Genomic DNA, 16,548 nt, shown 5'->3' with positions numbered 1-16,548 from the left:
CCCTCAAATCTGTATGAATTTCTTTCTTCTGTAATGGGGCCCATCGACTGTTTGGTTACCGACATTCTTCAAAATATCTTCTTTTGTGTTCAGCAGAAGAAAGAAATTCATACAGGATTGGAACAACATGAGGGCGAGTAAATGATCACAGAATTTTCATTTTTGGGTGAACTATCCCTTTAAAGGGTTGTGGACAGTATTGGTTAACTGCACAGTTAAGATGCTGTTGTTGCAGCCATTTGACATTTCATTGCGGCAAAGATGATGTTTGACATTTCTATGTCCAGGTATGAGACAATGTATAGATTTATTTACTTAGATAACTCGCTTCTAACCATTTCTAACACCACTGAAATTTAATCTAGTCCTCTCCCAAGCCTCTTGATTGTAACATTACCCAGCACTTGGCCTAGGTGAATAGCCAGGCTTGGATTTAAACAGGTTCATTTAAGGTTTGGGGTATACATTACGTCTCGCCAGGGAGACTAAGCTAAACACAAGTTAAAGTCTTCTCTTTACTTATCCATATATACTCTAATATGTATTTAATTCCTAATTAAAGAAGTACAATATATACCCTGCTGAAAAAGAATCTAAACTGACTTTAAGAGTGTCATTTAGTATTAAAATGAAGACAAAGAACAAACCGACTTGTTATATTGGTTCTTTATTTTTGCATTTTATTAATTAAATTGACAGCTGTCAGTTGAAGTCATATGTGTTGTGTATTGGAAATGGATTGGACATCCTTGACAGAAAGCAGCCCAGATCCTCTTCTTGTTCCAAAACATAATAGCTGAATAGCTGATGCACCTCAGATGCAAAATTAATATATAATTAATAACCATCTCATCAAGCAAAGAAAATTACAAAAAAATTTAAATCATAAAAAAAAAATGTTCAGTTTAAATATCACCTAAATGCATTATCACATAAATATGCAATATATGCATGTGATGGCGAATATCTGAAGTTAACAATGAATAGGGTCACTCTATATTTAGAACTTTTCAGATTAATATTTAATTATTTCTTAGTGAACTGAATACAGACCAGCCATTAAGAATTAATCCCTACCAGTGTCATGAACTCTTGGAATATTAAGTGGTCAACAGAGACATAATCACGCAGCTTAATATGTACATATGTGATTCTTGTCCATGATAACCACTGAATTTTTTCAGAGCTGACATATACATATGTATCAGAGAGTTGGTAGCATCATAATAATGAATGTTGATACCTGTATGGATTTTCTGCTGCTCATAAAAATATAGTCAAACGATAAAGAAGTGCTAATTAACTGTTTAAGTCATCCTGCCAATAAAGCATATATATTTCATGTCAGTCTGGACATTTATAAGCTATATATTTATTCTTTGTACAAATAATACACATTTTCAATTTTATTGGACTAAACAATGCAAACTCAACAAATAAAAAAATGTAGTTATATAAATTCAATGAAATTATTATTTCATCTCCGATATTTCTATTTGGGTGGTTAATATTAACATTGCTTTGAATCAAAATGCCACTGCTGAAAGCCATGGCTCAATTAAAAACAGAAAATAAAAAAATGTTTAGCATGACAGTATCAAATTACAATAATTTTATTTGTTTGGTACTCTAATAATATCAAACATTTAACCCACCTGTGATGGAGGAGATACTCCTCTTCGGTCAGTATCATTACCATACTTTGGTTCTTTTTGGAAATGTCCTCAGACACAGTTTAGTAACAGCTCAGCCAACGTGCATTATTTATACAGGAATGAGCCAAACAGATAATGTTACCCTAAGTCAGTGTAGCTGATACATTTAAGGTGCCCTTCGCAGCTATTACGGGGAGCCCTCGCATACTTTCAGACACATGCATCTAGAGCTTTTGAAGGACACTACCTGCAAAACTCAAGAGGACAAAAAGTGTAACTGGAGTACTTTCCCAAGGCATGAAAAAGCTTGTGGCACATGACAAAAGGGATGCTGACATTCATGGATGCCTGAGATAAAGAGCCTTTTGTCTGTGGGAAATCTCTTGCCAAAATTAGCACTACAGCCAAGGACAAGACTCTATCGGACATTTCTGAAATGTGAGGAATACACCTGTAAGGTAGAGTCCTGAACAAAAGGAGCATTCCATCAGCATTTTGGCTTTTGTGTTAAGTGGAACTTATTTTGACTTAGGCTTACACTCAAGAGAATTATTAGACATAATTCATAACTATTTTTGTGATGAAAGAGATCTGCTTGCACTTTATGCTCATTTACGCTACGTTGAACCCGTATTCCACATGGAACATTTGTATTACTGTTTGAGTTTTCTGTCACTGACCACCCATTTTTGATAGAGTGACGTATATTAGCATGACTTTTGGGGAAGGATAAAATGCCACCAAAAAAAGCAGACAAAGCTGCACCTAAGAAAGGTGACAAGGGAAAGGCGGAAGCCAAAGAAGATACAAAGGCAGCAAAAGATGACAAGAAAGGGGGGAAGGGAGGCAAAGAGCCTCCTAAAGGGAAAGGGAAAGAAGATCCAAAGAAAGGAAAAGGAAAGGGCAAACAAGCTCCTAGTGAATCTGAGGAAGCCTCCGAAGTGGAAAGGAGTGAGGCTGAGGACAGTGAGGCAGCAGATGAAGAGGATGTGCAAAGTGAGGATGATGGTGCTAAAAAAGGGAAAGGGAAAGCTGCACTGAAGGGAGCATCCAAAGCTATGGCAGTGAAAGCTGTAGCTAAGCCAAAGCGTGGCCAAGCAGCGGAGGAAGGTGTTGATCCAAAAACTGGTAAGCGTGCCAATATTAAGGCTGCATCTAAAGTTGTGGCAGGATTCCACGCTGAAGAGAAGAAGCCACAACTTCAGCTAGGCAAAATGAAGGACATAAACCTGAAAGGGGCATCTTCAGCTATGATAGGCATTGCAGGAAAGTCCCCATTATTCTCAAAGCCAGCCCCAAAACAATCAAAAAAGCTAAAAAGCACATCTAGGCTTTTCATGGGACTATCTGGCAGCAAGAAGAAAAAAGGCATGACCCCAAAGTCATTACAAAGTACATCAAAGTTGTTTTCAGGCTTTGGAAAGTCAAAAGCTACAGAAGAAGACAAAAATAAAAAAGAGGAGGGTGGAAGAACACTCTTATTACTCAATATTGGTGGGAAAGCAAATAAAAATGCAGCAGCCACCTCTGGACTAGGAGGCAAATTCAAAGGCTTCTTTGGTAAAAAGAAAACTGGAGCTGCACAATTTAAAAGTAAAGGATGGGCTCTGGGGAAGATAGCAGGAGCAGCAAACTGGCTAACTAACAAATTCATCTCATCCAAAACATCTGGAAGATTAGGTCGCTCTGTTCGTTATGACAGGTCAAGTGTGGGGGGATATCATGGCTATCAGAATGGAGGATATGAATATGATGAGGGTGAGTTCAGCTATGAGGAAGATGACTATGTTCAAAGTAGTTATAGCAGAAATAACCCCCGGGGACGTTATAGGAGCAGAAATCATGACAGCTATGGTGAGGGGCGCTTCAGAGGACCACATCAGTATGACTACTTTGAAGATGACCAGGAGTATTATGATTATCCTGAAGAAGAGTACGGCTTCTATGATGAGGAGAATGATTATTATGATCCTATGTATGAGGATGAGTATGGCTATTTTGATGAAGACTATTACGACCAGTATCAGTATGATGGAAGACAACCATATGGTTATTATGATGATAGAATCGACTATGATTACAGGCACCAGAGAACTGATGAATTTGGATACCCTGTTGATGGTATGGAATACTATGATGAAATGGGTTATGCTGTGGAAGATGAATTTGGCTTCCCTGGTAATGATGTGGAATACTATGACTATGGATACTATCCAGAACAGTTTGACTATTATGGTGATCAGCAAAATTATTACAGTCAATATGATGGTGTTACAGATGCCAACATGATGTATCAAGGTTATCCATATGTATACTATCCAAATCAGTACATCTACAATGGAGAAACCACCGCAGTTTACCTTGACCCTCAGATGGTTGCTAACCAGCCATTTATGTACACAGTGGAAGATGTCATGGAACCAACAGAATCCTCAGGAATGTATGCTAATGAATATGTACAAATACCAACAGAAGGAATACTGACTGAGGATTCATTCAGATTCCCAAGACCACAAGTAAAATTGTTTGGAAAAGAAAAACTTGAAATTGCAAGTCCAATGCAAGTCCCCAGGAATGATTTTGAGATGATTCCAGACCAATATGAAAATCAGCAATTTGCTTCACCTATGAACTTTCCTTTATATACTTCACAGCAATCAGAAGCTGTACAAAGGTCATTTTCTCCCACGCCTGTATTGATTCAGCAAGCACCAGCATCTATTATACCACCTGGTAGTCCCATTTTAACCCGAACACCCCAAATACCATACTCGCCTGTTCTTCAGGCAAGACACTTTTCGTCTCCAATGCCAGCGTCACCTGCCCCAAGTAGACATTATTTTGGACCACTCTCAACTCCATCATCTCCAGTTTTGTCTGTAAGGAGATTTGATCCCACTATGGTTGAACCACTATCTCCCCATTTAGTCTATCCAGATCCTATGTTTCAGAGACATGAAAATGTCCAACCAACAACACTGAGACAATTTAACCAACTCCCCTCACCACAGCTCTCTATAAGACAAAGCAATTTTTCACCAGGTCGAAGCAGCCCTATACCTCGCCAAAGATCTGATATGTATGAGGAAACGTGTCCAAGATTCTCACCAAGGCAGTCTAGAATGTTTAGCCCAACATCATACAATAATAATGCACAAAGGCAGTTCTCTCCCATTCAAAGGAGAAAATTTAGCCCCCCTTCTTCTCCACAACCATCCAGACGAGCAGCATCACCTTTAGCTTCTTTAAGGGGAAAATCTCCAACACCCCAGAGAAAGCCTTTTGGTTCTGGAGCACCATCCCCTCTTGTTAATGGAAGAGAGAGTCCTCCAATGTCTCCACGAGGATCAATGAGAAGGAGAAGTCCTCCTTCTTCACCTAGACCAACACTGAGGCAAAGTTCCCAAGCTAGTCCTGCCCCTCCAATAAAATCTCGTTTCAGGCCAATTGGTAGAAGCAATCAGGAGTCTTTCGTGTCATCAAGATCTATCAGGAAAAGTTCTTTTTCACCACAACCATCTTTACGGAGGAGGAGCCCTCCACGGTCTCCAACAATAGGCCAACAGTCACTAGAAGAGAGCTCTCCATACCCACGCCGCAGAGCCACATCTCCCACCCAAAGACCTGTGTCTCCAAGACCAATATCCCCCTTTGCCTCTAGATCTCAGAGACCTCTTTCCCCATCACCATCAGCATTTTCTGGCAGAATTCAACATGACCCACAACATCTACCAACTCGTTCCTCCACACGTAGATTCAGAGGATTTGGTGGCAACAAAGTGCCAATGGGAACAGTTAAGCCATCTCCTGTTAATCCAATTTTGCAAAGAAAAAGTCATCATGGCGCTCCTCAAATGCAAAATGTTGCTCCGTTCAGATCTCCAGTCCATAATGTACCCATGAGTTCAGGAGCTTTGAATCAGAGTGCTAGATCCTCACCCATCATGTTGGCAAGACAAGGATCCAGACCAGCAGGTTTTCAAGACTCAAAGAGATTCTTTCCACCTGGAACACCAAATCCACAGAGAGGTTTTCATAGACCTGTTGGGAGAGGGCGTCCTGTTGTAAGAGTACCAATAAGTCCTGTTCCTCTCAGACAATCAATAAGAGGCCAGAACCATCCTCTTGTAATGAATGCTCAACCACCTTTTCCCCAACATGTTCCAATGAAACGGCCAGGAGTACCTTCACCACAACTCTCTGTAAGACATGTTCCAACACCATGTCCGTCACCTCAGCTTTCAGTGAGAGCTGGTTCACCAATGTCTGTACGCTCTCCATCGCCGATCCTCTCACAGAGAAATGCTCTGCATAATGAATTAATCAATCGCGCCTCACTCAGATCACAATTTCCATTGAGCAGCACTCCTCAGCCTCAGATAATAACTGAATTTGCCCAGAGAGTTGAACAAGGGCCATCTCCTCTACTAACAAATGCTTTACAGAACCCAAATCTTGCTGGCGCTTCATTCAGTTCACCACTTCCAAGGTTTAAATCCCCAATGTCACAGATGAACCAAAGTTTATCTCAGAGCTCTTCTCCAGCCTTAACAAATGCATTACAAAATCCACTTCTCCGTAATGCCACTTACCGCTCACCTTTGCAAAGGTCTGCATCTCCTCATTCTATAGTGACACCTCAAGAGGTTCAGGTAAACAATCAGATTTCTTCTTCAATGCTCTCTAATGCATTGCAAAACCCTTACCTACGTAATGCCTCCCTCACTTCCCCATTGCAAAGAAGCACATCTCCATATTCTCCCACAGCTGCTCAGCAGGCACCGCAGAACATTTTGCAATCTTCTTCAGTACTAACTAATGCACTACAAAATCCTCAATTACGCAGTGCCTCATATATCTCACCTCTTCAGCGAAATACATCTTTATATGCTCCGGTGATGTCTCAACCTGAACAGCAAACATCAGTATTATCAAATGCACTTAAGAATCCTAACTTAAGAAATGCATCCTATACCTCTCCTTTACAGAGGAGTCCTACTCCATTCGTGCAAGCACAGGATTATTCTTCACCTTTGTCAAATGCATTAAAGAATCGAAACCTTCAAGGTGCTTCCTTTCGGCTACCTGATGGATCAATAATATCTAGGAATTTGGCAGGCCAAAAAGAGCAGGCTACTACATCTGTTCTGTCAAATGCTTTGCAAAATCCCAATCTCCGGAAAGCAACTTATAGGCTCCCTGATGGTACGATAATGAGAAATGAGCCAGCACAACCAGCTCAATCTTCTTCACTGCTATCCAATGCTCTTCAGAATCCTAACATTCGAAAAGCAAGTTACAGGCTTCCTGATGGAACACTTGTATCCAATACCACTGATCAAACTGTGGACACAACAAAATCCTCACCATACTTGGGAAGTGCTCTACAGAATATTAACCTACGTAAATCTGCCTATAAACTACCTGAGGGTGCTCTTTTTTCCCGAAACCAACCAGTAGAGCAGTCACCCTCTCCACTTCTTTCAAGTGCTCTTCTGAACTCCAACCTTCGTAAGGCTTCCTATAGACTTCCTGATGGAACACTTTTGACTAAGAGCTCTGAACAGGAACAGGAACCAGAGCAATCAATTTCATCTCATTTGTCAAGCGCATTGCAAAATGTTGGTAAGGCCAACTATCGCTTACCTAATACCTCCGGCCTGTTTAGAAATCCTAAACAAGAGCAAGCTCCCCCTTCAATGCTGTCCAGTGCCCTTCTAAACCAAAACCTTCGTAAAGCATCTTACAGATTGCCTGATGGATCAATCATAACAAGAGGTAAACCAGCTCAAAGTGAATCACCCACATCACCCTTTCTGGGAAATGCCTTGACGAATGTTAACTTGCGCAAAGCCTCCTACAAGTTGCCGTCAACACTGGGACGTTCTCCAGAGGACCCAAGGTACGCAGTAGTGACCCCTCAGATTCAGGGTCAGTCTGGTGAACACTGGGCTCAAAATCAAATAATAGATCTTCATGAGCCAGATGATGTATGGTCTTCAGAAAGAGTCCTCCCTCATCATACTGTTCAGAACCTCACAAAATGGTCCATGTATAGGGATGAAGAACTGGAGAATTTTGTCATCCCTGTGTTTCCCGGCCAAGAGACAGATAGCACAGAACCTGCATGGCTACCAGATAGAGAAGGTGAACCTCAAGGGAACTGGTATGACAAGGTAACATAACTATAGTTACTCTTAGTAACTATATAGTTACTCTTTATCAGAAAACGTTGCTCATCTTTTTATTGCTATCCAGATCTTTCCTGTGGAATTATTACAGAACTCAAACTCAAATACAGAACTAATAGTACAATATCTGTGCCACTAAAAAAATGCTATGGTATGACTGAAGCTTCAGGTTAAAAAATTAGATTAGAAAGACTGAAATTTAGATTTAAAACTATGGGTCAAAAATAATGCTGGGCAATGTGAAATATCAATGGAAAATATTATGACTTTGGTATTGACTGGATATTAGATAGGGGTGGATGGATGTATGATTTGGTACTGTATTTAAATTTGTGTATACTTAAAATATACAATGCACCAAAATACACCCGCCATGCCAGCTTTATCACAACAGCATACAGGTATAATTTCAATAGACCTTAGCTGTAGCAGCATATTTAATTTTTGAAAGGAATGAAAACAATGCCGTGAGGGATAGAAGTACAGTGTGTTCAATGGATTGTACTATTGTTTAACAACATGCCAGTTGTTGATTAAACATCTTTCCAGCAGACAAAAACTCAATAAAATAGTGCATACCATTGCAAAGACAATACGATTTTCAAGTCTGTCCCTCACAGCCTCATTTTTATCCATGTAAAATTAAATATAGCGTCTATCCTGACTAAGGTCTATAATTATAGTGTGAAATACTGGCTTTATATCATGTTTGGTTTACACATTGTTTTACACAATATTTTTCTTTTACTGAAATACTTTTTAGATGTACTCAATTCGAAGTCTGCCCACAATGGTGTATCGTGAACGTGCAGAAGAGGATGGGTTTGAGGACATGACACAGCTTGAGTATGAAATTATTGAACAAGATGAATGCTATATATAGTGAAATTTTGTGTTCACTTTTAAGTGCTTTCATAAAGAATAAAACTCTTTCCAGGGACCTGCATGAAGGTGCTGTTTTGTTGAATTTGAAGAAAAGGTTTGAACGCAATTTGATATATGTAAGTCAACTGCAAAGTCCACTGCATATTGAAAGCTTTTATTCATAAAGAAACACATGAATGTATTATCCATGTACTACATACCCATAAACCACTATTAAAATTAAAATTTAAAACACTACTATTCTGTAAATATTTTAGTACAAAGAGTTTTGTGTGAATTTAAAAAAGAAATTAATCAATGATCTGTTATCAAAAACAGATTATAAATAAAAAAATTGTTTGTTTTTTTTCTTCCAAGACTTACATTGGAAGTATTCTGGTGTCTGTTAATCCCTACAAGATGTTCAACATCTACGGAACAGACATGGTTCTGCAACACAAAGGGCATGCACTTGGAGAGAATCCTCCGTAAGTTAATTAATAAATTAATTCTTAATACTTTGAACCCTTTACTTTAAACTTAAGTAGCATTTAACCAATACTTTTACAAGATGACCTTTTTATCAATGCTAGGCTAATTCCTTTTATTTAACTTTTTTCTTAAATGTTTTGAACTTATCCATTGTGTCTGCAGACATCTATTTGCTATTGCAAATGCCTCATACACAAAAATGATGGATGCCAAAGAAAACCAGTGCATTATTATCAGGTAGGACTAATTTTTTATTTTTTTTATTTTGAATATTGTTCAACTAACCTAACTCATAATGTGTTTTGGAAAGATCAATTGAAAGAAATGACAGAATTCAAATAGCTAATCCATGTCCTGTCACCTTAAGTAGTCTTTTACACTGATGGAGCCATCAGTGTCAGTTCTACTTGACACAGCTGATTGCCTGGAACATTTTAAACCTAGCTCTGACGGAGATACCTGTAAGGAAAGACTACTGATGTCTAGGCCATGATTGCACCAGCAGATCATGTCTCTGTGAAATGCACCCATGGCTGTTCAAAGTATCTGGAACAACAGTCACACTCAAGCATTCAATTTCACTTGTGTCTGATGATCAGACACCTCGCTCATTACTTAAGTGCATGGCAAAAGACAAGAAAATCGGTTCCTCGCTTGCCAAGCCGCATTCCATGCCAATTACGTAGTTAAACTGGTACTTTAGGGAGTTACAGTCAACATGTTGTCTAAATGTGCTTATTGTCTTTCAGTGGGGAGAGTGGCTCTGGTAAAACAGAGACCACAAAGCTAGTTCTCCGGTACTTAGCCGCAATACATCACAAACAGAACATCACACAGCAGGTATGAGTTAAGCTAATGAGATCTTCGAAAACTGTTCAACTCAGTTCATGCACATTTTATAACTTATCTTTTTCTTTTATTTTACTTTTATATGCCATGATACAGATTGAGGTATTATACTTTTGTGTGGCCTGCTGTTGTTTGCAGCCTTTATATGTTGCATGGCTTGTTGCACTTTGTGATACGCAAGTGTGCAAACATTTTTTAATTACCTATAAGGTATTAATCAATTTATCAGAAGTGTTTAATAATCTATAGAAAGTATCTCCAACTAAAAGGACATGCTTTCTAGAAACAATAAAGCAAAAAAATGTGTTGTTCATATTTTGAAATGCTATATGGAAGATAGTAAATATTAAGACTTGCTGTCATAGATTGTATCTTTAAAAAATTGCATTTTGTCTTATTGCACTGGCAGATTATTTTGACGTTATAAACAGGTTCAGAAACACTTTCAAGATACACTCTATGAACACATGCAGTCTCAGTAACTATTTCAGATAGTTTAACATGAAAACAGGACAAAAATATTAATAATATGTTTTTTTTTTATTATTATTGATACATCCACACATATTAATTTATGTCTTAATCTACAGATTCTCGAAGCAACTCCTCTTTTAGAGTCTTTTGGAAATGCCAAAACCGTACGAAATGATAACTCCAGTCGATTTGGGAAATATATGGAAATATTTATGGAAGAGTAAGTTCATCAATACCAAATCCCTTTACTATGTTATCGATACACAAGAGGAAACGCTTATTTGGAGTACCTTTACAACTGAAAGAGGATAACAGTGTCAAGATTACCATGATGCTGGTTAAAATGACTGTATGTTGGAGTACATGGGTTAAGTTGCAAATTACATATTAATGCTTGTCTGATTTTCCTGCTTTAAACAGAGGGATAATCAGCGGTGCCATAACCTCACAGTATCTACTTGAAAAATCCAGGATTGTGTTTCAGGTATTCTTCATAATGCTCATATAGACATTTAAAATAATCATTTATTAAACAAATTCTTTATAGATAAGTACAATGTTAATTTTTCTCTATTTCCTTAATTTTTTCTCTCTCAGGCCAAAGATGAAAGAAACTATCACATTTTTTATGAGATGCTCGCAGGCCTTCCTTCACAGCAGAAGCAGTCTTTCTACCTTCAAGACGCCGAGACGTATTATTATCTCAATCAGGTAAGGCCTTGGTTTAATTAGCTAGATTATTATAGCACAAAAAGCCTCAAAAGCTAGACAGCTGTTCTCTTTCATGGATGCTCTATTTGGTTGCAAGGGTGGAGACTGTGAGATTGTTGGCAAGAGTGATGGGGAGGATTTCCGCAGGCTCCTCAGCGCCATGGAAATACTTCACTTCAGTGCCGAAGACCAGAACGGTATCTTCAGAATCCTGTCTTCCATCCTCCACTTAGGAAATGTCTTCTTCGAGAGATATGAGGTACAATGAAACTCAATCAATTGGATGTGTCCTTGCCTTCCCCTCATGATGCTGCACTATAATGCTCTATTTCATTGCGCCATGCAATAAGTTTGATTTTTTTGACTCCTTATCTTGGCAGACTGAATCTCAGGAAGTGGCATCAGTTGTGAGTGCTCAGGAGATCCGAGTGGTGGCTGAACTTCTACAGATTTCCCCAGAGGGTCTACAGAAGTCCATTACTTTCAAAGTCACGGTAAATAAACTGCCTGATAATGTCTTCAATACTACATAAAAGATTAACCTTTTTACATGACAAAAGATAATGTAGGTTGTTTTTTGGGATATGTTATAGCCTATACTTAATTGTATTTTCTGCTTGCTATCCATGCAGAACTGTACACAAATTACCCACATTTAAGACCTCAGTCTGACCAACAGCACCAGACACGACTGTTGGGTTTTGTCGAATCAGTGCATTACCCATGTGCTTGTTTTCACTGATTGAACTTGTTCAGTTGACATTTGTCGAGTTGTAGAATGTCTAAGAATGTCAGAGAACTGACATACTGTAATCTGGTGATTGTCCGCGTCGGTCGACGTTTATCGGTGCAGTGTGAACTGGCCTTTACATTTGCCTATGTCAAATCTTGGCAATAAATTATTGACTCTGTAAATTTAATTTCATCGCTCAGCACTGAAAATTAAAACAATATCCCTCTAGTTTGTCTTCCTCTTATCTAACTGTTTAGGGTCAGTAATTTAACTCTAATGGCAATGAAAAGGACCTATTAATTGCCATTAGAATGAAATTACTGACCCTAAACATACAAGCTTGATAAAATGCTCATTTTAGAAGAAAATTTCAGATGGCACTTAGAGGCTTTTGCATCTGAAGTCTTCATATATATATATATATATATATATATATATATATATACAGTCAAACCAAAAATTATTCAGACACTAGATATCATTTTTTATATTTTTTTTACTAGTGGGTGCAGGACACTATAGTTCATTTATGTAAGTGAGGATAGCAAAATAAAGTAAACTGACATATTATACCCAAAAATCATACTTCATACAGTGGATTACCAGTAAAAATGATAATAATAAAAATTATTCAGACACTTTGACCTGACCATGTTTTGCTTAAGTGTTATCTGACATAATTAAGATTACTTTTTTCTGACACAGTTTAACTCTGAGATCTTGTCATATTTTATTACCATTTTTTAAACTATAGTGAATAAACTGTATTAATGAATTAAATGTTCAAGGTGTCTGAATAAATTTTGGTTTGACTGTATATATAATATCAAGCTGAATTAGATAATAAAACAGCAAACCAATGCAAAACCATTACTAACTTCACTTTTCTGAGCCATTTTTGCAACGACTTTAACCAACTGGTGTTTAGGTGATTTGTAAGTCCACACAGATGTAGTTTATCAAAATATAAACAAGCTAATATATGCTTGAAAGGCACACTGTCTTTCTCTACACTAGATGTCATATTGTTATATAATGTAATGACATTCTTATATTTTTAAGTGTGACGATATTTTGTTTATTGTGTATTTCACTGTTTGAGACAGCCTGGACTTAAGGATATCAACAGGAAGAGTCCGCAACTCACCTCTAGACCTTACATGACCTCCTGGCAGAACTCACATCAAGGCCCCATGCCAAGTGTCAGCACACTGTTAGTGAAGGACTTATCATTACATCCGTTTCTTTTAAGTCCTTTGGGAACACAATCCAAATGCCAACACTGTTCAATTTGACAGCAAGCACATGGCACCAAAAGAAAGCCGCAAATGGTGTCGTATAAACCCCAAATCCCTCATATAGTATAACATGGCAAGCTGATTATGGCAGGGCAGCAGGCCATAATACTATGGTAACCAGTGTAACCCAGTCAGGGAAAACCCTGGGCAGAAACAGACATCAAGGGGCCATATCAGGCTCCCATCATAGACTGTATTACAGTCCTAAGAGTGTAGCAGATACCATTCAAACCTCTGCAGGGGTGCCACCAAGAGGTCTGTCGCAGTAATAACCCTGCTTAACCAGTAAACACAGTAAACTTGCTTGTGTAGTAATTCCAAAACCTAAAAGGCAGTTCTACGGTGAATACACTTTGATCAAAAGGACTGTGAAACAAAATTTCACTATAGAGTGCCAGCCCACTTTATAAAACTATCGATTTAAAGATGTTTATTATATATAGAGAAAAAAATCTATTTTAAGTTTATTACTAAAATATGCATATAAACAGTATACAAGTATTTAAGTAGTTTGAGAACATAGGGAAACTGACTCAATTACATAATTTATAATGTTTCTTGGGAGTGGTTGGGCAAGTGTTTGATTCTCTGATTGGTGGAGATTTCTCTGAAGAATCATGGGTGATGTAGTTTTTCGACCATGAATTACACTGTTGAACAGGGGCACATTCTAGCTCAAACCGGCACGCAAAGTTTTGCTATGGTTTCCGGGTTGAACGACATGTTTCCTGGAAACGGTGTGCAACGGGTTTGAGATACATTTTCTCTTGTTTGGTGGGTGTGTCAAAAATGTCAGCCCAATCAGCATCAACATGCATATAAACCACGTGGTATTAAAGAAACAGCTCGTAAATGTAATTAACATCAAAATAAATTCACAAGAGCAAGTATATTGTTTGCACGTTTATTTACATTAATGGCAAAATAATGTAAATAATAGATAAGTATAGATCTGGAACTTCTTTAAGTCTGTCTAAATATCATTTAGTAATTGCAATGTCTTCTGGTCCATATCCTTTCCTTAGTGTGCTAGACACTGATTAATATAAAAATACTATATTTATATATTTTGCTATTGTATTGTGGAGTGATACTTTCATAAACTTTCATAAACATAAAGGCAAATGTTGGATCACAATAATTAGGAACCACAGTTTCCACAAATCCCTTCACTCGATTGGGATGTTCTCTTTCATTCTGGACGGCAAGGGCAGTGACCATAACATTGAGCGTATTTTGCAGTATTAAACACGTATTTATACTGATTTCATCAGGCTCCGAAAATTCTTCAAAAAGAACACAAAGAATGGCCTTCTCAGCTGCCATAGTTGCAACTTTTGCGTCATCAAGACATGGTGTTCAACGCACCACCGTTTCCATTTAAAAAACGTTTTGCAACGTTTTGTTAGGGCTGAACGCAGCCCAGGATTATTTAGGAAAAAATAAGTTGACAGTGTGGGCTGATGGCTTCAACAAAAGCATATATCATCTAATAAATTAATAGCTCACGATAAATCTGTCTTTAGAGGTTTATATGTTATCATTCAAAATCAATTCCCATATGGAGAAAATGCATGGGATTTTTTTCATTTTTCTTTCCAGAACCTGACTGTTGCACTCTATAAACTAAAATCCTCAAACAGAGCAATGTTATGACAGAGTATTAGCTTCTATTCCAGTCTAATTTATTTATGAAATCAATTCAATAGTAGGCCCAATCTCTCAAATGTGTCAATCAAACCAAATAGCGAGCTTATTCAAATAGAATTCCTATTCAAACCTGAAATATGTCTGAAATGATCCAAATTTCCACACCAACAAAGGTAAAGTGTTTTAAGTTCCAACATTCCTTGTCCAGCACAGTTTCTAGAAAAAAGGAAGCATCCAGGGTTTTTAAGACGTTTCCTTATGAACTCCCAGTTGTTTCCATTCCACATATTTTCCATCTGGGGTATCAAGAGATGATTCCTCAACCTTCCTCTGGTGGAGACCATCAACATGTCCGTGTTCTGTTTCAGCATCTTTCCTCACATCAGATCCACATCAGTTCCTGATTTCAGATGCATCATTGAAAAAACTTTCATATGATCCTTTACACAGCATCTTGTTTCAGCCCAGCCTTTGTCTCAGTCTAGGTTAGAGCCAGTACTCATCAATGTTCACAGCCCCATTGCCATGTTGAAATGTGCTAAGGCATTTAGACTACTACTCATGGCTGCTAGTGTGACACCTTTGAGGGCTCTTCAATGTAATTTAGCTGATTCTTTTAATTAGAGGAAGGTACTCCCTATGTAACAGGAGAGGGCCATACTCACAGTAATTTCCCTTTGTCCAATTGAATTGGATGGTGATCTAATGCTACCAGGTCTTTCTTATCTGATGAAACCATTAAGCCCTGCTTTCAGACATCGACACCAAGTTTTTTATCCTGCTAAGAGACAGATCTATCCAAGTAAAGTGAATAAGAAGGGGAATTCTTCTACCACAATGTTAAACTATTTAAGCAAAGATTTTTTTATTTAAAGGCCTTAATGTCATCATTTGAAAGGGATTAGTATAGTCTTGCCACGGATGCCGGGATGTGTTTACATCTACCGACACTAGTGCTGTAGGCTGATCCTTTTAAGGGCCATATCAGTTTCACTTGCCTAAAGATACTGCCTCAGCAACATTTCATCTCAAGAGATCAACAATATTTAAACAAAGCTGTTTTCCAATAAAAGTACTGTGTTTTATTATAACAGAAGATTTCAGTTCACCCCTTTCAGAAATTTTGCTGCAGTATTTCTGATAATTCTGTACTTTCTTATAGGAAACAATGAGGGAGAAGATCTACACCCCACTGACTGTTGAGAGTGCAATTGATGCCAGGTAGGGAAATTCCTACAATGCACTTCTATATGCTTACACTTTGCTAATTGCCAAACAAACAAACAAACAAACAAATAAATATTGCTAAATAAAAACAATTGGAGGCTTGCTTCCACCACGGAAAAACAAAATTGAAAAGGTAACGTTAATTGCTTTTAACTAACTTTTTAACTAACTTTTTTTAAAATTTACTTTTTATCTCACAATTCTGACTTTTTATCTCACAATTGCTAATTTCAATCTCACAATTTGGACTTTTTTCCCCCTCAGAATTGCGAGTTTATATCTCTCAATTCTTATCTTATATCTTTTAATTCTGAGTTTAAAACTGGTAATTCTTACATTTGTTCCTCATAACTGTGAGAAATTCAGAATTGCAAGAAAAAAGCGTCAGAGTTGTGATAAATTTG

At 37.8% G+C, this 16,548-nt stretch overlaps 2 protein-coding genes across 2 annotated transcripts in view; both read left to right on the top strand.

Annotated features, from left to right (window-relative positions):
• The first annotated feature begins 5,819 nt into the window (after positions 1 to 5,819).
• Positions 5,820 to 7,840, top strand: LOC127507575 (uncharacterized). Its single transcript, XM_051884782.1, has one exon. The coding sequence runs from the start codon at positions 5,822 to 5,824 to the stop codon at positions 7,838 to 7,840; it is 2,019 nt and encodes a 672-aa protein (XP_051740742.1). The 5' UTR covers positions 5,820 to 5,821.
• Positions 7,841 to 8,609: 769 nt separating this feature from the next.
• Positions 8,610 to 16,548, top strand: part of myo15aa (myosin XVAa) — a 34,026-nt gene continuing 26,087 nt past the window's right edge. The window contains exons 1-11 of the mRNA XM_051888298.1: positions 8,610 to 8,692; positions 8,784 to 8,847; positions 9,089 to 9,198; positions 9,365 to 9,439; positions 9,952 to 10,042; positions 10,642 to 10,745; positions 10,946 to 11,009; positions 11,123 to 11,236; positions 11,334 to 11,495; positions 11,617 to 11,730; positions 16,080 to 16,138. Coding sequence (XP_051744258.1) covers positions 8,610 to 8,692; positions 8,784 to 8,847; positions 9,089 to 9,198; positions 9,365 to 9,439; positions 9,952 to 10,042; positions 10,642 to 10,745; positions 10,946 to 11,009; positions 11,123 to 11,236; positions 11,334 to 11,495; positions 11,617 to 11,730; positions 16,080 to 16,138 — 1,040 coding nt within the window. The remainder of the gene's footprint in view (positions 8,693 to 8,783; positions 8,848 to 9,088; positions 9,199 to 9,364; positions 9,440 to 9,951; positions 10,043 to 10,641; positions 10,746 to 10,945; positions 11,010 to 11,122; positions 11,237 to 11,333; positions 11,496 to 11,616; positions 11,731 to 16,079; positions 16,139 to 16,548) is intronic.

This window comes from Ctenopharyngodon idella, chromosome 3 (genome assembly GCF_019924925.1).
Source record: "Ctenopharyngodon idella isolate HZGC_01 chromosome 3, HZGC01, whole genome shotgun sequence".
NCBI lineage: Eukaryota > Metazoa > Chordata > Actinopteri > Cypriniformes > Xenocyprididae > Ctenopharyngodon > Ctenopharyngodon idella.
Note: the sequence above shows the minus strand (reverse complement) of the source record. Positions and strands in the feature narration are given on the sequence as shown.

Coding starts and splice junctions, on each gene's coding strand:
- LOC127507575 (XM_051884782.1), top strand. CDS start 5,822: ATGAAACGGCCAGGAGTACCTTCACCACAACTCTCTGTAAGACATGTT.